This window comes from Oncorhynchus mykiss, chromosome 30 (genome assembly GCF_057628025.1).
Source record: "Oncorhynchus mykiss isolate SJ-2025 chromosome 30, ASM5762802v1, whole genome shotgun sequence".
Lineage (NCBI taxonomy): Eukaryota > Metazoa > Chordata > Actinopteri > Salmoniformes > Salmonidae > Oncorhynchus > Oncorhynchus mykiss.
In genome coordinates this window covers 14,537,501-14,564,578 of record NC_143051.1, presented here as the reverse complement: position 1 = coordinate 14,564,578, position 27,078 = coordinate 14,537,501, and the positions used below count along the sequence as shown (strand labels likewise).

General features: G+C 45.5%; 1 protein-coding gene across 7 annotated transcripts in view; it reads left to right on the top strand.

Annotated features, from left to right (window-relative positions):
• The window catches only part of LOC110489383 (protein PALS2), a 52,824-nt gene that overhangs the window by 11,041 nt on the left and 14,705 nt on the right, over window positions 1-27,078 (top strand). Inside the window, exons 2-5 of one of the 7 annotated variants that reach the window (XM_090227597.1) lie at window positions 10,013-10,078; window positions 11,306-11,374; window positions 21,680-21,780; window positions 23,846-23,998. In XM_090227597.1, coding sequence (XP_090083723.1) covers window positions 21,682-21,780; window positions 23,846-23,998 — 252 coding nt within the window. In that variant the 5' untranslated portion in view covers window positions 10,013-10,078; window positions 11,306-11,374; window positions 21,680-21,681. Of the gene's footprint in view, window positions 1-10,012; window positions 10,079-11,305; window positions 11,375-15,892; window positions 16,648-21,679; window positions 21,799-23,845; window positions 23,999-27,078 lie in introns of those variants that run through there. The other 6 variants (XM_036971054.2, XM_090227596.1, XM_036971056.2 and 3 more) reach the window with 6 other exon arrangements.

Here is a 27,078-nt window from a genome sequence, read left to right as displayed (position 1 = left end):
CCCCAGCACACACACACACAGCTTATCACAACCCCCAGCACACACACACACAGCTTATCACAACCCCCAGCACACACAGCTTATCACAACCCCCAGCACACACACAGCTTATCACAACCCCCAGCACACACACACACAGCTTATCACAACCCCCAGCACACACAGCTTATCACAAACCCCAGCACACACACAGCTTATCACAACCCCCTGCACACACACACACAGCTTATCACAACCCCCAGCACACACAGCTTATCACAAACCCCAGCACACACACAGCTTATCACAACCCCCAGCACACACACACACAGCTTATCACAACCCCCAGCACACACAGCTTATCACAAACCCCAGCACACACACAGCTTATCACAACCCCCAGCACACGCACGCATGCACGCACACACACACCTTATCACAACCCCCAGCACACACACACACGCACCTTATCACAACCCCCAGCACACACACACACAAAGCTTATCACAACCCCCAGCACACACACACACAGCTTATCACAACCCCCAGCACACACCACAGCTTATCACAACCCCCAGCACACACACACACAGCTTATCACAACCCCCAGTACACACACAGCTTATCACAACACCCAGCACACGCACACACACACAGCTTATCACAACCCCCAGCACACACACACAGCTTATCACAACCCCCAGCACACACACACACAGCTTATCACAACCCCCAGTACACACACACAGTTTATCACAACCCCCAGCACACACAGAGTTTATCACAACCCCCAGCACACACACAGTTTATCACAACCGCCAGCACACACAGAGTTTATCACAACCACCAGCACACACACACAGTTTATCACAACCGAGTGTTTGTTGCAGCTCGTTCCAGTCGCTAGCTGCAGCGAACTGAAAAGACGAGCAACCCAGGAATGTGTGTGCTTTGGGGACCTTTAACAGAATGTGACTGTCAGAACGGGTGTTGTATGTGGAGGATAATGAGGCCGTTGCAGTTTACAATCACTTTGGCACTAATTTCGGAACCTTGGTGTAATTTTTCAAAACTCTAGACACAAAACTCACAACCAATGATCAAAATGCAAATTTTTAAAAACTAACACTTTTTTCCAATTGCTTGGATACAACACACATAAAGCTAATAGTTTGTTCATTGAACTAAAATAACCTGTTCAAAATGACACAACATAACATCAAAGTATTACCATTTCAAAATGCAATTCACACATTACATCTGTGTCACGGTCGTCCTCCTCTTCATCTGAAGAGGAGAGGCGAGATGGATCGGAGGACCAAAATGCGGCGTGGTATGTGTTCATGATGAAATTTAATTTAAAAAAAACACAACACTGAAACACTATACAAAAACAATAAACGAAATAACAACCGTGAAGCTAATGCGAACTGTGCTGAAACAAGCAATCAACATAGACAATCACAATCACCCACAAACAAACAGTACAACCCAGGCTACCTAAGTATGATTCTCAATCAGAGACAACTAATGACACCTGCCTCTGATTGAGAACCATACTAGGCCTAAACATAGAAATCCTCAAATCATAGAAAAACAAACAGACTGCCCACCCAACTCACTCCCTGACCATACTAAATAATGAATACAAAACAAAGGAAATAAAGGTCAGAACGTGACAGTACCCCCCCCCCCAAAGGTGCGGACTCCGGCCGCAAAACCTTAACCTATAGGGGAGGGTCTGGGTGGGCGTCTGTCCGCGGTGGCGGCTCTGGCGCGGGACGCGGACCCCACTTCACCATCGTCTTAGTCCGCCTCATTGTCCGCCTCCGTGGCTTCCTAACCATGGCAACCCTTCTCAATGACCCTACTGGACAGAGGGGCAGCTCGGGACAGAGGGGCTCTGGCAGCGCCGGACAGGCGGGACCACCTGTAGGGAGGAGACAGAGAGACAGCCTGGTGCGTGGGGCTGCCACAGGACCCGCCAGGCTGGGGAGACCTCCAGGAGGCCTGGTGTTAGGAGGAGGCACCTGAAAGACCAGGCTGTGGGGGAGCACTGGAGCTCTGGTGCGCAGCCTTTGCACCACTCCCCCAGGCTGGATCACTGCTCTAGCCCGGACCCTCCAGAGTGCAGGCACAGGTTGAACCGGGCTGTGGATAAGCACGGGAGATCTAGTGCCTACTACGCGCACCTCTCCCTTAGGCTCCATTCCCACATTCGCCCGGCACGAGCGGAGCGCAGGCATAGGACGCACTGCACCCTCCCAGCACCCCGGAGACACAGCACGCAGAGCCGGCGCAGGATACCCTGGCCCGAAACGGCGTACCGGCGACCAGACACGCTGAGCAGGCACCATACGCCCTGTCTGGATGCCCACACTCACATGACACTCTCGGGGGGCTGTCCTATAGCGCACCGGGCTATGGGCACGTACTGGCGACACCGTGCGCTTAACACGGTATCTGACCAGTAACGCGCTGCTTATAATAATCACGAGGAGTGAGCTCAGGTCTGCTACCTGGCTTAGCTCCACACCTCGTCTGCCCCCCCCAAAAATGTACCTGTCGCACTGCCTCCTCATATCGCCGCCGCTCAGCTTTCGCTGCCTCCAGCTCTGCTTTGGGGCGGCGATATTCCCCAGCCTGTGCCCAGGGTCCCTCTCCGTTCAATATCTCCTCCCATGTCCAGGAGTCCTGTGATGCTGGCCGCCGTTGTTGCTGCTGCTGCTGCTGTCGTCGCTGTCTTTTACCACGCCGCTTGGTCCTTGGTTGGTGGGTGTTTCTGTCACGGTCGTCCTCCTCTTCATCTGAAGAGGAGAGGCGAGATGGATCAGAGGACCAAAATGCGGCGTGGTATGTGTTCATCGTTAATTTTAATAAAGAAAACACTGAAACACTATACAAAAACAATAAGCGCAATAACAACCGTGACGCTAATGCGAACTGTGCTGACACCAGCAATCAACATAGACAATCACCCACAAACAAACAGTACAACCCAGGCTACCCAAGTATGATTCTCAATCAGAGACAACTAATGACACCTGCCTCTGATTGAGAACCATACCCCAAATCATAGAAAATCAAACATAGACTGCCCACCCCAACTCACGCCCTGACCATACTAAATAATGAATACAAAACAAAGGAAATAAAGGTCAGAACGTGACAATCTGAAATGACTGTCTAATCATTTCATTACAATTATCTAACTATCAATTGATACAACTGCTAAAAATGATAAGTAACTGTTGCATTACTCTTAATGCATAGTTTTATGGAAACTGACGAAAATAAAACTGACGAAAATACTGACGAATAAATATTCCATGTTTAGATCATGAAAGTTTCAGGGTAACGAGATCCATTGACACCAATGACCGTGGACCATGAACCAATTGGACTACATGATGTAATATTTCATCATCCTTCTTTATCACTGTCTCTATGGTCCCATGTACTACTTTTCCAGACCATGTTTTCAGATTTGACATTTATTAGGTACACCTATCTAGTACTGGGTAGGACCCCCTTTTGCATCCACAACAGCCTGAATTATTCACGGTGTTGTACGTTAAGAGATGCCCTTCTGCACACCACTGTTTTAAACAGCTGTTATTTGAGCATTTGTGGCCTTTCCGTTAGCTTGAATGAGTCTGGACATTCTCCTCTGACCTCTCTCATTAACAAGTTGGTTTTGACCACAGAACTGCCGCTCACTGAATGTGTTTTGTTTATCGCACCGTTCTCTGTAAACTCTAGAGACTGTAGTCTCTATCCCAGGAAGGCAGCTGTTTCTGAGATGCTGAAATCACCATGTGTGGCATCAACAATCATACCACGGTCAAAGTTGCTTAGATTACGCATCTTGCCCATTCTAATGTTTGGTCGAACAACATCTAAAGCTCTCTATTCTATATACTCTATATATTGAGTTGCAGGCAGCCACATGATTCGCTGTTTGAATGTAACCGTCTTTGATGAGCTAAATCAGGTCTGTAGAGCTGATGATATGACCTATGTCATTGTGTGGGATAATGTCAGGTTCCACCATGCTCAAATGGTGCAAGCATGGTTTCAGGCCCATCCACAATTTACCACCCTGTACTTACCCCCAAACTCTCCTTTCCTTAACCCGATTGAGGATTTGTTCTCCACATGGAAGTGGAAGGTATATGATAGGCGCCCTCACGAACAAGCCACCCTTCTTCAGGCCATGGATGACGCATGCAATGACATCACGGCAGACCAGTGTCAGGCCTGGATTCGCCATGCCCGAAGATTCTTCCCAAGATGTTTGGCTAATGAAAACATCTATTGTGATGTGGATGAGAACCTGTGGCCAAATCCACAAGCAGGGTGGATTTGAGGGAAATATAGAAGTACAGTAATCAATCTTTTGTTTAGCTTTTTACAGTAAGCCAGATGTGGAACACTGCAGTGATGTTTTACAGTAAGCCGGGTGAGGAACACTGCAGTGATGTTTTACAGTAAGCCAGGTGAGGAACACTGCAGTGATGTTTTACAGTAAGCTAGGTGAGGAACACTGCAGTAATGTTTTACAGTAAGCCAGGTGAGGAACACTGCAGTAATGTTTTACAGTAAGCCAGGTGAGGAACACTGCAGTAATGTTTTACAGTAAGCCAGGTGAGGAACACTGCAGTGATGTTTTACAGTAAGCCAGGTGAGGAACACTGCAGTAATGTTTTACAGTAAGCCAGGTGAGGGACACTGCAGTGATATTTTACAGTAAGCCAGGTGAGGAACACTGCAGTGATGTTTTACAGTAAGCCAGGTGAGGAACACTGCAGTGATATTTTACAGTAAGCCAGGTGAGGAACACTGCAGTAATGTTTTACAGTAAGCCAGGTGAGGAACACTGCAATAATGTTTTACAGTAAGCCAGGTGAGGAACACTGCAGTGATGTTTTACAGTAAGCCAGGTGAGGAACACTGCAGTGATGTTTTACAGTAAGCCAGGTGAGGAACACTGCAGTGATATTTTACAGTAAGCCAGGAGGAACACTGCAGTGATATTTTACAGTAAGCCAGGTGAGGAACACTGCAGTGATATTTTACAGTAAGCCAGGTGAGGAACACTGCAGTGATATTTTACAGTAAGCCAGGTGAGGAACACTGCAGTGATGTTTTACAGTAAGCCAGGTGAGGAACACTGCAGTGATGTTTTACAGTAAGCCAGGTGAGGAACACTGCAGTGATGTTTTACAGTAAGCCAGGTGAGGAACACTGCAGTGATGTTTTACAGTAAGCCAGGTGAGGAACACTGCAGTGATGTTTTACAGTAAGCCAGGTGAGGAACACTGCAGTAATGTTTTACAGTAAGCCAGGTGAGGAACACTGCAGTAATGTTTTACAGTAAGCCAGGTGAGGAACACTGCAGTGATATTTTACAGTAAGCCAGGTGAGGAACACTGCAGTGATGTTTTACAGTAAGCCAGGTGAGGAACACTGCAGTAATGTTTTACAGTAAGCCAGGTGAGGAACACTGCAGTGATGTTTTACAGTAAGCCAGGTGAGGAACACTGCAGTGATGTTTTACAGTAAGCCAGGTGAGGAACACTGCAGTGATATTTTACAGTAAGCCAGTTGAGGAACACTGCAGTGATGTTTTACAGTAAGCCAGGTGAGGAACACTGCAGTAATGTTTTACAGTAAGCCAGGTGAGGAACACTGCAGTGATATTTTACAGTAAGCCAGGTGAGGAACACTGCAGTGATGTTTTACAGTAAGCCAGGTGAGGAACACTGCAGTAATGTTTTACAGTAAGCCAGGTGAGGAACACTGCAGTGATATTTTACAGTAAGCCAGGTGAGGAACACTGCAGTGATGTTTTACAGTAAGCCAGGTGAGGAACACTGCAGTGATATTTTACAGTAAGCCAGTTGAGGAACACTGCAGTGATGTTTTACAGTAAGCCAGGTGAGGAACACTGCAGTAATGTTTTACAGTAAGCCAGGTGAGGAACACTGCAGTGATATTTTACAGTAAGCCAGGTGAGGAACACTGCAGTGATGTTTTACAGTAAGCCAGGTGAGGAACACTGCAGTGATATTTTACAGTAAGCCAGTTGAGGAACACTGCAGTGATATTTTACAGTAAGCCAGTCGAGGAACACTGCAGTGATATTTTACAGTAAGCCAGGTGAGGAACACTGCAGTGATGTTTTACAGTAAGCCAGGTGAGGAACACTGCAGTGATGTTTTACAGTAAGCCAGGTGAGGAACACTGCAGTTATATTTTACAGTAAACCAGTTGAGGAACACTGCAGTGATATTTTACAGTAAGCCAGGTGAGGAACACTGCAGTGATGTTTTACAGTAAGCCAGGTGATGAACACTGCAGTGATGTTTTACAGTAAGCCAGGTGAGGAACACTGCAGTGATGTTTTACAGTAAGCCAGGTGAGGAACACTGCAGTGATGTTTTACAGTAAGCCAGGTGAGGAACACTGCAGTGATATTTTACAGTAAGCCAGGTGAGGAACACTGCAGTTGACCTTTAACTGTTTTTTCTTTTTTTGTAGCTAATTATTTTTGCTTTGATTGAAAGAAACCTGTTGTGATTTTATTATATTTCATCAATAAATGTCATATTTTGTTCAATGATTCCACTGTGTCTGTAGTATTCTCTCTACTAGTTATTTTACAGTGATGTATTTACGTGTAGTAGCATAATGAAACTGTCACGTTCTGACCTTTATTTCCTTTGTTTTGTATTTATTTAGTATGGTCAGGGCGTGAGTTGGGGTGGGCAGTCTATGTTTGTTTTTCTATGATTTGGGTATTTCTATGTGTCGGCCTAGTATGGTTCTCAATCAGAGGCAGGTGTCATTAGTTGTCTCTGATTGAGAATCATACTTAGGTAGCCTGGGTTTCACTGTGTGTTTGTGGGTGTTTGTTTCCGTGTCTGTGTTCTTCACCACACGGTACTGTTTTGGGTTTCGTTCATTCCACGTTTATTGTTTTTGTATTCAGTTGTTCATGTGTACATTTTCGTATTAAAAGAACCATGGACACTTACCACGCCGCATATTGTTGGTCCTCCGATCCTTTTCGCCTCTCCTCTTCGGAAGAAGAGGAGGAAATCCCTTACAGAATCATGTATCACATATTTTGTACTACAATATTTAATGATTGTACGAACAACGACACAGGTAAACTATCGGTATCTTGTGTGTGGGTGATCTAAATGAATGTTCCTATGGTATTTCATGATAAATGAGTTATTTTAACCAATGATTCTGCAAGTGCAAGGTTTCTTTAAAGATATGAATGCACAATGCTATGTTTTGAACATTGGACAGCCTGTATTACAAGTGACGACCGTTTTGTGTCTAGAGTTTTGAAAAATGACCACAAGGTTCTGAAAATTGTGCCAAAGTGATTTTTAAAAACTGTATATGCGTCCCAAATGGCACCCTTTCCCCCATATAGTGCGCTAATTTCCCTTATATAGTGCACTACTTTTCCCTTATGGTGCACTACTTTTCCCTTATATAGTGCACTACTTTTCCCTTATATGGTGCACTACTTTTCCCTTATATGGTGCACTACTTTTCCCTTATATAGTGTACTAATTATTATTATTTGACCCTGCTGGTCATCTATGAACATTTGAACATCTTGGCCATGTTCTGTTATAATCTCCACCCGGCACAGCCAGAAGAGGACTGGCCACCCCTCATAGCCTTTCTAGGGAGTTTTTCCTAGCCACCGTGCTTCTACACCTGAATTGCTTGATGTTTGGGGTTTTAGGCTGGGTTTCTGTACAGCACTTTGTGACATCAGCTGATGTTAGAAGGGTTATATTAATACGTTTGATTTGATTTGCTACTATTCCCCTATATAGTGCACTACTTTCCCTTATATAGTGCACTACTTTCCCTTATATAGTGCACTACTTTCCCTTATATAGTGCACTACTTTCCCTTATATAGTGCACTACTTTCCCTTATATAGTGCACTACTTTCCCTTATATAGTGCACTACTTTCCCTTATATAGTGCACTACTTTCCCTTATATAGTGCACTACTTTCCCTTATATAGTGCACTACTTTCCCTTATATAGTGCACTACTTTCCCTTATATAGTGCACTACTTTCCCTTATATAGTGCACTACTTTCCCTTATATAGTGCACTACTTTCCCTTATATAGTGCACTACTTTCCCTTATATAGTGCACTACTTTCCCTTATATAGTGCACTACTTTCCCTTATATAGTGCACTACTTTCCCTTATATAGTGCACTACTTTCCCTTATATAGTGCACTACTTTCCCTTATATAGTGCACTACTTTCCCTTATATAGTGCACTACTTTCCCTTATATAGTGCACTACTTTTCCCTTATATAGTGCACTACTTTCCCTTATATAGTGCACTACTTTTCCCTTATATAGTGCACTACTTTCCCTTATATAGTGCACTACTTTCCCTTATATAGTGCACTACTTTTCCCTTTATATAGTGCACTACTTTCCCTTTATATAGTGCACTACTTTCCCTTTATATAGTGCACTACTTTCCCTTATATAGTGCACTACTTTTCCCTTATATAGTGCACTACTTTTCCCTTATATAGTGCACTACTTTTCCCTTATATAGTGCACTACTTTCCCTTATATAGTGCACTACTTTTTGTACAAAGGTAGTAGACTATATAGGGAATGGGATGCCATTTGGGACGCTGACTAAGACTTTACTAGCTGTAATTCTATGGTGGCCGTACTTGTTTGACCATATTGTGACACAGTGGTCCAGATTGGAGCTGAAGGTCAAAGGTCATCAGTAGGGTTTGACCTCCTTGGTCATCTGGTTAGGGTTGGAAAATTCCAGTAACTTTCCCAAAGTCCCGGTTGGAAGATCTCTGGAATTGGGATGAAATAAGCAGAACATCTGGAATTCTTCAACCCAGATTTCTATGGAAAACCTGGGAAATTTGGGAAGGTTACCGGAATTTTGCAACCCTGATCTTAAGACTTGCTGCCATGGCTAAGACCTAAGCAGTGGGTGATTATTTTAATTGTTTGATGGCTTCGTCTGCTAACCCATTTCATCTCATCAGAGTTATTCAGAGCTGCCTGCGTGGGATGGAGGGATCGGGCTTAATGCTGCTGACCTGTAGCGTTTATTAATAAACTACTGTTTACCACTCTCTCAATGGACCTGGGATGAAGGGAGGAGGTTAGAGGGAAGGGAGGATGCAGGAGAGCAGGAATAGAAGGATTAGGGTAAGGCTGAATGTATAACCCTCCCTGTTATTCTCAAATAATAGAGGACATTTACATTCTGATGAATTGACATTCAGGCTGATGATGTAAGCAACGTCCTTAAGTGACTGTGGACACAATAGCCCTCAGAGTCGTGCTGAAGGAACGATGGACCCCATCAGTACCTGGGATCATTGTCCTTGTCTGGTCTCCTCTGGACAAGAATGATATGACCCTCCAGAGAAAGAGAGAGAGCGAATAGAGAGAGAGGGAGCAAGAGTGTGAGAGAGAAGGTGTGTCAGATACAGATTGTGTAAACCCCTGGTCTAGGGCTGGGGGAAATGGCAAAAATATCATATCACAGTATTTAGAAAAAAATTGACGGTATAACGGTATTTTATGTTTTTAAATAATAAAAGTTGTACGTTTGCTTTATGGGTAGTGTGTGACCCCAGGGTGGAAAACATACATTCTAAATTATGTCAGTGGGTCTTTCTCCATTCTGATTGTTTTATACTTTTCAATTCAACTTCAACCCCAAATCATTTTCATTCATTTCTGTATTTCCTGCACTCATTTGAGATCATTTCCACACTGCCACGTATGGCTGCACAATATGGGCAAACAATCTAGGCCTAATTTTTCTACCAACTGTTGCATTTGCTGTTTGACTTAGAATGAAATGATTTTTCTAATTCTGGAGTTAGAATTAACAATTTTTTGCTCAAACGCATTAAGAAAGGATAGAAATTCCACATGTTCACTTTTAACAAGGCACACCTGTTAATCGAAATGCATTCCAGGTGACTATCTCATGAAGCTGGTTGAGAGAATGCCAAGAGTGTGCAAAGCTGTCATCAAGGCAAAGGGTACGCTACTTTGAAGAATCTCAAATATAAAATTGATTTTGATTTGTTTAACAGTTTTTTGGTTCCTACATGATTCCATATGTGTTATTTCATAGTTTGATGTCTTCACTATTATTCTACAATGTAAAAAAAAAACTTGAATGAGTGGGGGTGTCCAAACTGGTACTGTAGGTCTACACCATTACTGGTATTATCAGGCTGTATAGCTAGTTATGTTTGCTAGTACATGTATTAGCTAGCTAGTGATTAGCATTAGTGATTAGCGGCTAACAAGATTTAGGCCCAACTTACTAAGAAAATACAAACGCTAGTGGATTTATATTAACAAGCAAGGTGAAAACAGCATCGTTGTCATCAACATTGTTTCATGTGCTGCATTGACCATGCAGACTGAACAGAAGTGTCTCCATGTGCTGCATTGACCATGCAGATTGAGCAGAAGTGTCTCCATGTGCTGCATTGACCATGCAGATTGAACAGAAGTGTCTCCATGTGCTGCATTGACCATGCAGATTGAAGTGTCTCCATGTGCTGCATTGACCATGCAGATTGAACAGAAGTGTCTCCATGTGCTGCATTGACCATGCAGATTGAACAGAAGTGTCTCCATGTGCTGCATTGACCATGCAGATTGAGCAGAAGTGTCTCCATGTGCTGCATTGACCATGCAGATTGAGCAGAAGTGTCTCCATGTGCTGCATTGACCATGCAGATTGAACAGAAGTGTCTCCATGTGCTGCATTGACCATGCAGACTGAACAGAAGTGTCTCCATGTGCTGCATTGACCATGCAGATTGAACAGAAGTGTCTCCATGTGCTGCATTGACCATGCAGATTGAAGTGTCTCGTGCTCAAGGAACAACAAATGCGCTCCTTGAGTGACAGGGGTGGGGCTAGGTCTGTGTGGAAAGTGGCATGGGGAGAGAAAGAGAGAGAACGGAGAGAGATGACTCAAGTAGTGAAGTAAACTATAACAATGGATGTTACACACAGCTTATTACGTTTAGCAAAACAAACATTCCAATACCATTATAGAAGGTAAAGCTACAACCCAAACAGGACCTTGCATCAGTACTGGTATATCGTAAAATATGGTATACCTCCCAGCCCTACCCTGGTCATAAGCATTGTCTCATGAGTGTGTTCTTTCTCTGTCTCTCTCTCTCTCTGTCTCTCTCTCTCTTTTTCCCCCTCTCCCTTTTTCCCTCTTTCTCCCTCTCCTATAGGTTTTCAGGGTTGACGGATGAGTAGATTGTAGAAGGACAGGGAGGGTTGGGGTTAACTGTCAGACACAGGTAAGATGTCCTCATCTTTATCCTACAGGTGTCATTATAAGTCCTTTGCTTTCTGTGAGTGTGCATTATATGTGTTTGTGTTTAGGCTGTGAGAATGTGTGGGTTTGTCTTAAATGCATGTTTATTTGAATGCACTTTCCATGTTTAAAAGCATCTGTGTGTTTGTGTGTGTGTGAGAGCGATAACTATAGAGGATGTCTGTTTGTATATAAACAAGCGTTTGTGTGGGTGTAATGTACTGAATGTGCCAGGAGTGTTAAGCCGGTATTGCCTCTGGCTACTACCACTATCTGACTGTAGCCTTGTGTTGCCCCTGGCTACTACCACTATCTGACTAGCCTTGTGTTGCCCCTGGCTACTACCACTCTCTGACTCTATCCTTGTGTGCTCCTAGCTACTACCACTATCTGACTGTAGCCTTGTTTTTTCTCTGGCTACTACCACTATCTGACTGTAGCCTTGTGTTGCCCCTGGCTACCACCACTATCTGACTGTAGCCTTCTGTTGCCCCTGGCTACTACCACTATCTGACTGTGTCCTTGTGTTGCCCCTGGCTACTACCACTATCTGACTGTAGCCTTGTGTTGCCCCTGGCTACTACCACTATCTGACTGTGTCCTTGTGTTGCCCCTGGCTACTACCACTATCTGACTGTAGCCTTGTGTTGCCCCTGGCTACTACCACTATCTGACTGTGTCCTTGTGTTGCCCCTGGCTACTACCACTATCTGACTGTGTCCTTGTGTTGCCCCTGGCTACTACCACTATCTGACTGTAGCCTTGTGTTGCCCCTGGCTACTACCACTATCTGACTGTAGCCTTGTGTGCTCCTAGCTACTACAACTCTCTGACTATATCCTTGTTTTTTCTCTGGCTACTACCGCTATCTGACTTTATCCTTGTTTTGCCCCTGGCTACTACCACTATCTGACTGTAGCCTTGTGTTGCCCCTGGCTACTACCACTATCTGACTGTATCCTTGTGTTGCCCCTGGCTACTACCACTATCTGACTTTATCCTTGTTTTGCCCCTGGCTACTACCACTATCTGACTGTAGCCTTGTGTTGCCCCTGGCTACTACCACTATCTGAATGTATCCTTGTGTTGCCCCTGGCTACTACCACTATCTGACTTTATCCTTGTTTTGCCCCTGGCTACTACCACTATCTGACTGTAGCCTTGTGTTGCCCCTGGCTACTACCACTATCTGAATGTAGCCTTGTGTTGCCCCTGGCTACTACCACTATCTGACTGTGTCCTTGTGTTGCCCCTGGCTACTACCACTATCTGACTGTGTCCTTGTGTTGCCCCTGGCTACTACCACAATCTGACTGTAGCCTTGTGTTGCCCCTGGCTACTACCACTATCTGACTGTGTCCTTGTGTTGCCCCTGGCTACTACCACTATCTGACTGTGTCCTTGTGTTGCCCCTGGCTACTACCACTATCTGAATGTGCCAGGAGTGTTAAGCCGGTATTGCCCCTGGCTACTACCACTATCTGACTGTGTCCTTGTTTTTCCCCTGGCTACTACCACTATCTGACTGTAGCCTTGTGTTGCCCCTGGCTACTACCACTATCTGACTTTATCCTTGTGTTGCCCCTGGCTACTACCACTATCTGACTTTATCCTTGTTTTGCCCCTGGCTACTACCACTATCTGACTTTATCCTTGTTTTGCCCCTGGCTACTACCACTATCTGACTGTAGCCTTGTGTTGCCCCTGGCTACTACCACTATCTGACTGTGTCCTTGTGTTGCCCCTGGCTACTACCACAATCTGACTGTAGCCTTGTGTTGCCCCTGGCTACTACCACTATCTGACTGTGTCCTTGTGTTGCCCCTGGCTACTACCACTATCTGACTGTGTCCTTGTGTTGCCCCTGGCTACTACCACTATCTGAATGTGCCAGGAGTGTTAAGCCGGTATTGCCCCTGGCTACTACCACTATCTGACTTTATCCTTGTTTTTCCCCTGGCTACTACCACTATCTGACTGTGTCCTTGTTTTTCCCCTGGCTACTACCACTATCTGACTGTAGCCTTGTGTTGCCCCTGGCTACTACCACTATCTGACTTTATCCTTGTGTTGCCCCTGGCTACTACCACTATCTGACAGTAGCCTTGTCTTGCCCCTGGCTACTACCACTATCTCACTATCTGACTGTAGCCTTGTGTTGCCCCTGGCTACTACCACTATCTGACTGTGTCCTTGTGTTGCCCCTGGCTACCATCACTATCTGACTTTGTCCTTGTTTTTCCCCTGGCTACTACCACTATCTGACTGTAGCCTTGTGTTGCCCCCGGCTACTACCACTATCTGACTCTATCCTTGTGTGCTCCTAGCTACTACCACTATCTGACTGTAGCCTTGTGTTGCCCCTGGCTACTACCACTATCTGACTGTAGCCTTGTGTTGCCCCTGGCTACTACCACTCTCTGACTCTATCCTTGTGTGCTCCTAGCTACTACCACTATCTGACTGTAGCCTTGTGTTGCCCCTGGCTACTACCACTATCTGACTGTGTCCTTGTGTTGCCCCTGGCTACTACCACTATCTGACTGTAGCCTTGTGTTGCCCCTGGCTACTACCACTCTCTGACTGTAGCCTTGTGTTGCCCCTGGCTACTACCACTCTCTGACTGTAGCCTTGTGTTGCCCCTGGCTACTACCACTATCTGACTGTAGCCTTGTGTTGCCCCTGGCTACTACCACTATCTGACTGTAGCCTTGTGTTGCCCCTGGCTACTACCACTCTCTGACTCTATCCTTGTGTGCTCCTAGCTACTACCACTATCTGACTGTAGCCTTGTGTTGCCCCTGGCTACTACCACTATCTGACTGTGTCCTTGTGTTGCCCCTGGCTACTACCACTATCTGACTGTGTCCTTGTGTTGCCCCTGGCTACTACCACTCTCTGACTGTAGCCTTGTGTTGCCCCTGGCTACTACCACTATCTGACTGTAGCCTTGTGTTGCCCCTGGCTACTACCACTATCTGACTGTGTCCTTGTGTTGCCCCTGGCTACTACCACTATCTGACTGTAGCCTTGTGTTGCCCCCGGCTACTACCACTATCTGACTCTATCCTTGTGTGCTCCTAGCTACTACCACTCTCTGACTCTATCCTTGTGTTGCCCCTGGCTACTACCACTCTCTGACTCTATCCTTGTGTGCTCCTAGCTACTACCACTATCTGACTGTAGCCTTGTTTTGCCCCTGGCTACTACCACTATCTGACTGTGTCCTTGTGTTGCCCCTGGCTGCTACCACTCTCTGACTCTATCCTTGTGTGCTCCTAGCTACTATCACTATCTGACTGTAGCCTTGTGTTGCCCCTGGCTACTACCACTATCTGACTGTAGCCTTGTGTTGCCCCTGGCTACTACCACTCTCTGACTGTCTCCTTGTGTGCTCCTAGCTACTACCACTATCTGACTGTAGCCTTGTGTTGCCCCTGGCTACTACCACTATCTGACTGTAGCCTTGTGTTGCCCCTGGCTACTACCACTATCTGACTGTAGCCTTGTGTTGCCCCTGGCTACTACCACTATCTGTCTGTGTCCTTGTGTTGCCCCTGGCTACTACCACTATCTGACTGTAGCCTTATGTTGCCCTTGGCTACTACCACTCTCTGACTGTATCCTTGTCTCTACAGTTCCACCCTGACAACCCAGTCACAACCATGATTACAGGTCGAGGAAGAGATCCCCTGTATCTGCTATTAACACTGGTTCACTCTATGCCAGTCCAAACACCTGTTTTTTGCTAATATAATGCTGACATAACATTGGTATAACGCTATTTGTGAGCACACCTTCTAATGTTTAGACATCGCTGTTCCTCTTGGTAGGCCGTCATTGTAAATAAGAATTTGTTCTTAATTCCTAATAATATATATGTTTTTATTGAGTGCATATATCAGACACCATCTTTTGGAGATCTACCGCAGTGATAGAGAGTACTGCACTTTGAGAACTGAGAGAGAGGAAGAGAGAATCCAGAGTAGATTCTGTAATCCTGTGTTTTTGCAGTAGGATTAAAATCCTGCTCAGATTTGCTGTGGATGGAGTTGGGGCTGACTGGGAATAGGGAGGGGTGGGGCTTACTGGGAAGAGGGAGGGGGGATATGGGTGGTGAAGGGGGCGGAGTGGATTAGGGACTGCAGATCATATCCTCTTAATCTACAGCTGTGTGAGAGGGGGAGGGGCATTGAGAGCGAAGGGGAGGGGCTTACAGGAGGACCACCTAATTGTGTAGAATGTAGATGGAATGAACATGTCCCCTAGACACAGATCTAAGATCAATTTGTGTCAGTATCAGTCACCTGTAGAAAGGGAGAGGAGTTTCGAAGGGCAACCGAAAGAGTCCGGAAAAATGTTAATGATTGCATGTGAACTCAAACAAACCCTCAACAGCAGGATGGGATTTGGTGTAAGGAGGGGCTAGGAGGGTGTGTGTTTGTTTGTGTGTGTGTGTGGTGGGGGTGAGGTATTAAAGGGAGTGTTGAGGGAGGGGATTGAGAACAACTGAATCTGTGTCCACATCTGCGTGAGCAAGCTATCTGCCTCAATCTCTCTCGATCTCTCTCTGTCCTTAGTGTCTCTCTCCTCTTTATTTCATTATAGTTCTATTTCTTTCATCTCCTGTCTCTCTTTCATCTCCTGTCTCTGTCTTTCATCTTCTATCTCTGTTAAATTGCTTTTCTATCGTTTCTCTCAGTCTTTCTCTCTTTCTCAGTCCTTAATCTCTTCTGCGTCTTTCTTTATCTCCCTCCCTCCCTTCCTTTTCTTTGAAGGTAGAGACTGTTGATCATTGTGTAGTAGACTGAAGGGTAGAGACTGTTGATCATTGTGTAGTAGACTGAAGGGTAGAGACTGTTGATCATTGTGCAGTAGACTGAAGGGTAGAGACTGTTGATCATTGTGTAGTAGACTGAAGGGTAGAGACTGTTGATCATTGTGTAGTAGACTGAATGGTAGAGATTGTTGATCATTGTGTAGTAGACTGAAGGTTAAGGGCAGAGGAGACAGTTTTAGACCAACTATCATTTAGTGGTGGTGGACTTGTGGTTGGGTTAGCATAGCTGTGGTCGAGGAGCGGTCGAAGAGCGTTCATGGTCCTGGCTATGGAGGACGCCTGTCCCAACGGGGTGGAGGTAGCGGTGGAGTCCCCTCCGGATGCAGCCGGGACGGGAGAGCAAGGCGAGACAGGAGATGGGTCGGCCGGGGAGGGGGCGGCTGCTGAGCCCACAGAGGGAGCCGATACATCAGGAGGTGAGATTCTCAGTTGCAGATATTGATACTGTGGAAGAATGTGGTTGCCAGATAGATATAGTTTAGCTGTGAGGGGGGATATATGTGGTTGCCAGATAGGTATAGTTTAGCTGTGAGGGGGGATATATGTGGTTGCCAGATAGATATAGTTTAGCTGTGAGGGGGGATATATGTGGTTGCCAGATAGATATAGTTGAGCTGTGAGGGTGATATTTGTGCTTGCCAGATAGATATAGTTGAGCTGTGAGGGGTGATATTTGTGGTTGCCAGATAGATATAGTTTACCTGTGAGGGGTGATATTTGTGGTTGCCAGATAGATATAGTTTAGCTGTGAGGGTGATATTTGTGGTTGCCAGCCATTCATTACCCTCCAGGGGAAAGATACTTTTTAACTATTTCTACTCCAAAGATGTTTACAGTTGTCCCCTGTTTAAAATGACATGACTTACACAAGGCCTGTAACATAAATACATAAAAAAATATTTTTTGTGTGTGTACATGTGTGAGTGTGTGTGTGTGTATGATTTCCAGGCAACACTGTAGTCTTGTCACTTTCTTAGTCAGCTGTTTCTGTGGCACACACCTCCCGGTGATCACCTAGGATTATGACCCTCTCTCACCATTGTGTGTGTGTGTGTGTGTGTGTGTGTGTGTGTGTGTGAATGAGTGCACACTCTTTTTCATATGCTTGATGCAATGAAAAGTTATGCGCGTGTATGCATGTGTATGCGTGTGTATGCATGTGTATGCGTGTGCGTGTATCTGCGTGTGTTCTAATAATACCTCTTCAGATCATGCCATGGTTCTGGTCTGTGATTGACAGGGATATTTCTATGCTCCCTATGAATTACAAGGACATTCAGGCAGAGATCCATTTATATAAAGCCTGGATATTACTATATTATTATACACACAGTGCATTTGGAAAGTATTTAGACCCCTTGACTTTTTCCACTTTTTGTTATGTTACAGCCTTAATTCTAAAACGTATTCAATCTACACACAATACCCCATAATGACATCACAATACCCCATAATGACATCACAATACCCCATAATGACATCACAATACCCCATAATGACATCACAATACCCCATAATGACAGAGAGAAACACTGTTTTTTAGACATTTTTGCAAATGTACACTACCGTTCAAACGGTGGGGTCACTTAGAAATGTCCTTGTTTTTGAAAGAAAACATTTTTAAAATAACATCAAATTGATCAGAAATACAGTGTAGACATAGTAAATGTTGTAAATGACTATTGTAGCTGGATATGGCTGATTTGTTATGGAATATCTACATAGGCATACAGAGGCCCATTATCAGCAACCATTTCTCCTGTGTTCCAATGGCACAATGTGTTAGCTAATCCAAGTTTATCATTTTAAAAGGCTAATTGATCATTAGAAAAACCCTTTTGCAATTATGTTAGCACAGCTGAAAACTGTTGTTCTGATTAAAGAAGCAATAAAACTGTCCTTCTTCAGACTAGTTTAGTATCTGGAGCATCAGCATTTGTGGGTTCGTTTACAGGCTCAAAATGTCCAGAAACAAATAACTTTCTTATGAAACTCATCAGTCTATTCTTGTTCTGAGAAATGAAGGCTGTTCCATGCGAGAAATTGCCAAGAAACTGAAGATCTCGTACAATGCTGTGTACTACTCCCTTCACAGAACAACGCAAACTGGCTCTAACCAGAATAGAAAGAGTGAGAGGCCCCGGTGCACAACTGAGCAAGAGGACAAGGACATTAGAGCGTTTATTTTGAGAAACAGACCTCTCACAAGTCCTCAACTAGCAGCTTCATTAAATAGTACCCGCAAAACACCAGTCTCAACATCAACAGTGAAGAGGCGACTGGGATGCTTCCCTTTTAGGCAGAGTTGCAAAGATAAAGCCATATCTCAGACTGGCCAATAAAAATAAAATATACGATGGGCAAAAGAACACAGACACTGGACAGAGGAAGATTGGAAAAAGTGTTATGGACAGACGAATCTAAGTTTGAGGTGTTCAGATCACAAAGAAAAACATTCTTGAGACGCAGAAAAAATGAAAAGATGCTGGAGGAGTGCTTGACGCCATCTGTCAAGCATGGTGGAGGCAATGTGATGGTCTGGGGGTGCTTTGGTGGTGGTAAAGTGGGAGATTTGTACAGGGTAAAATGGATTTTGAAGAATGAAGTTTATCACTCCGTTTTGCAATGCCATGCCCTGTGGACAGCGCTTAATTGGAGCCAATTTCTTCCTACAACAGGACAATGACCCAAAGCACAGCTCCAAACTATGCAAGAACTATTTAGGGAAGAAGCAGTCAGCTGGTATTCTGTCTATAATGGAGTGGCATGCACAGTCATCGGATCTCAACCCTATTGAGCTGTTGTGGGAGCAGCTTGACTGTATGGTACATAAGAAGTGCCCATCAAGCCAATCCAACTTGTGTGAGATGCTTCAGGAACCATGGGGTGAAATCTCTTCAGATTACCTCAACAAACTGACAACTAGAATGCCAAAGGTCTTCAAGGCTGTAATTGCTGCAAATGGAGGATTCTTTGACAAAAGCAAAGTTTGAAGGATACAATTATTATTTCAATTAAAAATAATTATTTATAACCTTGTCAATGTCTTGCAACTCATTTCATGTATGTTTTCATGGAAAACAAGGACATTTCTAAGTGACCCCAAACTTTTGAACGATATTGTACAGTTAGGACACGGCTAAGGGCTGTGTCCAGGTACTCCGCGTCTACTACAGGCCTGTAGCGTGGGAAACCAGAGAGAGACCAGCAGAAGGAGCGAGTGGAGGAGAAACTGTGAAGAGAACTAGATTCTTGCAGAGGACTTCATTGTCTTCATAGCTTTACATATTTAATCTCAGGCACACGCACACACGCAAATACATACACACAAACACGCACACACATACACACACACCTCCACAGTGCTGTAAGTGTATTACAGGGGCTTACCGGGGCTTTGAGACCCTAGGTTTAACGTCTTAGCTCTCTGATACCTGGATAGTCCACACCTCTCTCCTTGTCAGGACAAGAGAGGACACACAGGGTCAGAGAAGTCTTCATCTCAGGACCAGACTGAAATGGAATTCATTGAGATAATTGGAAAGATGATATAATCAAACCACTATTTTCTGTCTAGTGGACTTCTGGATGGAAGTTGTTTTCCACTGAGGAACATTTCCAGGACTGATGGACAAGCTTCAGCTTGAAAACCAAACGACCAAAAAAAAACTACAGAAGAACTGATTTGTAGGCTTGTCTAGTTTTTGACGTTGTTTTTTGTCTGACTGGAGTACAGTTTGGATTTGATTGTTTTTATTTTTTATTGCTGTGACCTATCAATCAATCAATCAATCAAATTTATTTTATATAGCCCTTCGTACATCAGCTGATATCTCAAAGTGCTGTACAGAAACCCAGCCTAAAACCCCAAACAGCAAGCAATGCAGGTGAAGAAGCACGGTCAACTGCAGTGAAAAGGACTGGTCTATTGGACTACATTGAGAGGGAGTGAATGAACTACAGGCATGGCCGCAGGTTGCACAGACTTCTACTGTATTCTATTGGCATGGGAATTCTAAGTAGAATTTGAATGTGGTTGTGTGTTTTGGCTGGACTGTGATAAAGCAGTATGAGAGGGTACAGACAGGGCAGGTGTCACTAAGGCAGTATGAGAGGGTACAGACAGGGCAGGTGTTACTAAGGCAGTATGAGAGGGTACAGACAGGGCAGGTGTCACTAAGGCAGTATGAGAGGGTACAGACAGGGCAGGTGCCACTAAGGCAGTATGAGAGGGTACAGACAGGGCAGGTGTTACTAAGGCAGTATGAGAGGGTACAGACAGGGCAGGTGTCACTAAGGCAGTATGAGAGGGCACAGACAGGGCAGGTGTCACTAAGGCAGTATGAGAGGCTACAGACAGGGCAGGTGTCACTAAGGCAGTATGAGAGGGTACAGACAGGGCAGGTGTCACTAAGGCAGTATGAGAGGGTACAGACAGGGCAGGTGTCACTAAGGCAGTATGAGAGGGTACAAACAGGGCAGGTGTCACTAAGGCAGTATGAGAGGGTGCAAACGGCAGGCGTCACTAAGGCAGTATGACAGGGTACAGACAGGGCAGGTGTCACTTAGGCAGTATGAGAGGGTACAGACAGGGCAGGTGTCACTAAGGCAGTATGAGAGGGTACAGACAGGGCAGGTGTCACTAAGGCAGTATGAGAGGCTACAGACAGGGCAGGTGTCACTAAGGCAGTATGAGAGGGTACAGACAGGGCAGGTGTCACTTAGGCAGTATGAGAGGGTACAGACAGGGCAGGTGTCACTAAGGCAGTATGAGAGGCTACAGACAGGGCAGGTGTCACTAAGGCAGTATGAGAGGGTACAGACAGGGCAGGTGTCACTAAGGCAGTATGAGAGGCTACAGACAGGGCAGGTGTCACTAAGGCAGTATGAGAGGCTACAGACAGGGCAGGTGTCACTAAGGCAGTATGAGAGGGTACAGACAGGGCAGGTGTCACTTAGGCAGTATGAGAGGGTACAGACAGGGCAGGTGTCACTAAGGCCTACGTGACTTACTCACTCACTCCCTCCCCCTTTCTCCTCTCTTCCCCCTCTCTCCCACCTTCTCCCCATCCCTCTCTCTTCCCTTCCCCCTCTCTCCCATCTCTCCCCCTTTCCCATCCCTCCCCCTCTCCCCCCTCTTCCCCCTCTCTCCCACCTTCCCCCTCTTCCCCCTCTCTCCTCTCTTCCCCCTCTCTCCTCCCTTCCCCCTCTCTCCTCCCTTCCCCCTCTCTCCCACCTTCCCCCTCTCTCACCTTCCCCCTCTCCTCCCTTCCCCATCCCTCCCCCTCTCCCCCTTCCCCCTCTCTCCCACCTTCCCCCTCTCTCCCACCTTCCCCCTCTCTCCCACCTTCCCCCTCTCTCCCCATCCCTCTCTCCCCCCTTCCCCCTCTCTCCCATCCCCCCCCCCCCCCCCCCCCCCCTCTCTCCCCCCTCTCATCTCCCCCACAGCGATGCAGCAGGTGTTGAACAACCTGGGGGAGCTGCCTACCTCCACGGGGGCAAAAGACATCGACCTCATCTTCCTCAGAGGCATCATGGAGAGTCCCATTGTACGGTCACTCATCAAGGTAGCAGACACACATAGGGGAGAACACACTGAGACTGACTCACACACTGACAGGCCACAGGCTGACAGGCCACAGGCTGACAGGCCACAGGCTGACAGGCCACAGGCTGACAGGCCACAGGCTGACAGGCCACAGGCTGACAGGCCACAGGCTGACAGGTCACAGGCTGACGGGTCACAGGCTGACCCTCAGCTCCCCGTTAAGGTACTAATGTATCACCATGCTAATACGCAACACAACCCTGATGGTTGCCCTGTTGATCACAATGACACAAGTCACACACACACACACACACACACGCGCTCACTCTAAGCTAGGGGGGTCAAACTCATGCCATGGAAGGACAAGTGTCTGCAGATTTGAATTTTTTTCCTTAATTTGTGATCTTAATTCATAAATCAAGTAGAAGGGAGGAGCGAAGACCCCCAGACCCACCCCTCTGTGGGTTGAGATTGACACGGGCTGTAACCCATGATCTGACATATTCACACGGGTGGGTTAGTCACTGCTACATCTGACATATTCACATGGGTGGGTTAGTCACTGCTACATCTGACATATTCACATGGGTGGGTTAGTCACTGCTACATCTGACATATTCACATGGGTGGGTTAGTCACTGCTACATCTGACATATTCACATGGGTGGGTTAGTCACTGCTACATCTGACATATTCACATGGGTGGGTTAGTCACTGCTACATCTGACATATTCACATGGGTGGGTTAGTCACTGCTACATCTGACATATTCACATGGGTGTGTTAGTCACTGCTACATCTGACATATTCACATGGGTGGGTTAGTCACTGCTACATCTGACATATTCACATGGGTGGGTTAGTCACTGCTACATCTGACATATTCACACGGGTGGGTTAGTCACTGCTACATCTGACATATTCACACGGGTGGGTTAGTCACTGCTACATCTGACATATTCACACGGGTGTGTTAGTCACTGCTACATCTGACATATTCACATGGGTGGGTTAGTCACTGCTACATCTGACATATTCACATGGGTGGGTTAGTCACTGCTACATCTGACATATTCACACGGGTGGGTTAGTCACTGCTACATCTGACATATTCACACGGGTGGGTTAGTCACTGCTACATCTGACATATTCACACGGGTGGGTTAGTCACTGCTACATCTGACATATTCACATGGGTGGGTTAGTCACTGCTACATCTGACATATTCACATGGGTGGGTTAGTCACTGCTACATCTGACATATTCACATGGGTGGGTTAGTCACTGCTACATCTGACATTCACATGGGTGGGTTAGTCACTGCTACATCTGACATATTCACATGGGTGGGTTAGTCACTGCTACATCTGACATATTCACATGGGTGGGTTAGTCACTGCTACATCTGACATATTCACATGGGTGTGTTAGTCACTGCTATATCTAACATATTCACATGGGTGTGTTAGTCACTGCTACATCTGACATATTCACATGGGTGGGTTAGTCACTGCTACATCTAACATATTCACATGGGTGGGTTAGTCACTGCTACATCTGACATATTCACATGGGTGGGTTAGTCACTGCTACATCTGACATATTCACATGGGTGGGTTAGTCACTGCTACATCTGACATATTCACATGGGTGTGTTAGTCACTGCTAGACAGGATGATGTCATGAAGAGGAGTGCCTGCAGCTCTCCCAATCCCAGGCAGCCAAGGGCCTGTTGGTGACCGTCACAGCCTGGGCAGGGGGATGAGGGTCATAGGGCTGCCTTGTGAGGTGCCCCTGGAGTTCTCTGTTCGTCACAGACTGACCCCCCTGGTGACAGATACTCTGACCACTGGAGTGAACTCCTGCCCCCAAATAGTCGGCTGTCCAAGTGGGGGGGGGGGGGGGGGGGGGGACTTCCTCACCAGAATACCACCACAGAACCCTCACTCAACAACACAACTTACTGACCAACCACATCAATGGTTAGAACACTATCTATCAACCAGTGAACCACTTCCTCTCATGTCCATATGACCCCTATAACCTTTAGCCTCTGATCCCCGCAGGCCCACGAGCGATTGGAGGACGTGAGGCTGGAGGCGGTGCAGGACAACAACGTGGAGCTGGTCACAGACATCCTGGGCGACATCACTGCCCTCAGCGTCCGCGACGACAGAGCAGCGGAACTCTCCCGAATCCTCCAGGAGCCCCACTTCCAGGTAAGGAACACAGTCACTAAAGTTAAAGGTTGTAGTTGATGCTAATTCTTGTGAATCTGAAAGCGTTGGCTACATTCTTAGAAGAAAGGGTTCCAAAAAGGTTATTTGACTGTCCCCATAGGAGAGCTCTTTGGGGGAAAGGGTTTTACCTTGAACCCAATAGGGTTCTACCTGGAACCAAAAGGGTTCTCATATGGGGACAATTTAGGATTTAGGATTGGGCAAAAGATGAGCAGAAAATGTAATGGTGTTATTCAATGTTGATGGTTCTATATCGGTACAGCAACACTTCTATACTGTACATGCACATGCATCTCAACTCTTGTTATGAAAGGGGAAATGGTTTAGGATCAAACCCCTCCCTTGGAATACTGACCTCTATCCATCGACCTGTCAGAGGACTTAGAGGGATTTTCAGAGTGTGAACCAATAGGATTTATATATTTGAGAATGGAATATCTCTGCACCAATCAGAAGCATGCATGCTGTCAGCTCAGAGATAAGACCTTGATATGAGAGAGAAAGAGAGAAGAGACAAGAGAGAGAGAGAGAGAGACAGAAAGAGACAGACTCCCCTTTAAACTAGGCTGTGTTTCTCACCTTTAAACTAGGCTGTGTTTCTCTCCCCTTTAAACTAGGCTGTGTTTCTCCCCTTTAAACTAGGCTGTGTTTCTCCCCTTTAAACTAGGCTGTGTTTCTCCCCTTTAAACTAGGCTGTGTTTCTCCCCTTTAAACTAGGCTGTGTTTCTCCCCTTTAAACTAGGCTGTGTTTCTCCCCTTTAAACTAGGCTGTGTTTCTCCCCTTTAAACTAGGCTGTGTTTCTCCCCTTTAAACTAGGCTGTGTTTCTCCCCTTTAAACTAGACTGTGTTTCTCTCCCCTTTAAACTAGGCTGTGTTTCTCCCTTTTAAACTAGGCTGTGTTTCTCCCCTTTAAACTAGGCTGTGTTTCTCCCCTTTTAACTAGGCTGTGTTTCTCCCCTTTAAACTAGGCTGTGTTTCTCCCCTTTAAACTAGACTGTGTTTCTCTCCCCTTTAAACTAGGCTGTGTTTCTCTCCCATTTAAACTAGGCTGTGTTTCTCCCCTTTAAACTAGGCTGTGTTTCTCTCCTTTAAACTAGGCTGTGTTTCTATTCCCTTTAAACTAGGCTGTGTTTCTATTCCCTTTAAACTAGGCTGTGTTTCTCTCCCATTTAAACTAGGCTGTGTTTCTCCCCTTTAAACTAGGCTGTGTTTCTCCCCTTTAAACTAGGCTGTGTTTCTCTCCTTTAAACTAGGCTGTGTTTCTCTCCCCTTTAAACTAGGCTGTGTTTCTCTCCTTTAAACTAGGCTGTGTTTCTCCCCTTTAAAGTAGGCTGTGTTTCTCCCCTTTAAACTAGGCTGTGTTTCTCCCCTTTAAACTAGGCTGTGTTTCTCTCCACTTTAAACTAGGCTGTGTTTCTCCCCTTTAAACTAGGCTGTGTTTCTCCCCTTTAAACTAGGCTGTGTTTCTCCCATTTAAACTAGGCTGTGTTTCTCTCACCTTTAAACTAGGCTGTGTTTCTCACCTTTAAACTAGGCTGTGTTTCTCCCCTTTAAACTAGGCTGTGTTTCTCCCCTTTAAACTAGGCTGTGTTTCTATTCCCTTTAAACTAGGCTGTGTTTCTCTCCCATTTAAACTAGGCTGTGTTTCTCCCCTTTAAACTAGGCTGTGTTTCTCCCCTTTAAACTAGGCTGTGTTTCTCCCCTTTAAACTAGGCTGTGTTTCTCCCCTTTAAACTAGGCTGTGTTTCTCACCTTTAAACTAGGCTGTGTTTCTCACCTTTAAACTAGGCTGTGTTTCTCCCCTTTAAACTAGGCTGTGTTTCTCCTCTTTAAACTAGGCTGTGTTTCTCTCCCCTTTAAACTAGGCTGTGTTTCTCCTCTTTAAACTAGGCTGTGTTTCTCTCCCCTTTAAACTAGGCTGTGTTTCTCCCCTTTAAACTAGGCTGTGTTTCTCCCCTTTAAACTAGGCTGTGTTTCTCCCCTTTAAACTAGGCTGTGTTTCTCCCCTTTAAACTAGGCTGTGTTTCTATTCCCTTTAAACTAGGCTGTGTTTCTCCTCTTTAAACTAGGCTGTGTTTCTCTCCTTTAAACTAGGCTGTGTTTCTATTCCCTTTAAACTAGGCTGTGTTTCTCCTCTTTAAACTGGGCTGTGTTTCTCTCCTTTAAACTAGGCTGTGTTTCTCTCCTTTAAACTAGGCTGTGTTTCTATTCCCTTTAAACTAGGCTGTGTTTTTCCTCTTTAAACTAGGCTGTGTTTCTCCCCTTTAAACTAGGCTGTGTTTCTCTCCCCTTTAAACTAGGCTGTGTTTCTCCCCTTTAAACTAGGCTGTGTTTCTCCCCTTTAAACTAGGCTGTGTTTCTCCCCTTTAAACTAGGCTGTGTTTCTCCCACCTTTAAACTAGGCTGTGTTTCTCCACTTTAAACTAGGCTGTGTTTCTCCACTTTAAACTAGGCTGTGTTTCTCCCCTTTAAACTAGGCTGTGTTTCTCCCCTTTAAACTAGGCTGTGTTTCTCCCCTTTAAACTAGGCTGTGTTTCTCCCCTTTAAACTAGGCTGTGTTTCTCCCCTTTAAACTAGGCTGTGTTTCTCCACTTTAAACTAGGCTGTGTTTCTCCACTTTAAACTAGGCTGTGTTTCTCCCCTTTAAACTAGGCTGTGTTTCTCCCCTTTAAACTAGGCTGTGTTTCTCCCCTTTAAACTAGGCTGTGTTTCTCCCCTTTAAACTAGGCTGTGTTTCTCTCCTTTAAACTAGGCTGTGTTTCTCACCTTTAAACTAGGCTGTGTTTCTCACCTTTAAACTAGGCTGTGTTTCTCCCCTTTAAACTAGGCTGTGTTTCTCTCCTTTAAACTAGGCTGTGTTTCTCCCCTTTAAACTAGGCTGTGTTTCTCCCCTTTAAACTAGGCTGTGTTTCTCTCCCATTTAAACTAGGCTGTGTTTCTCCCATTTAAACTAGGCTGTGTTTCTCCCCTTTAAACTAGGCTGTGTTTCTCTCCTTTAAACTAGGCTGTGTTTCTATTCCCTTTAAACTAGGCTGTGTTTCTCTCCCATTTAAACTAG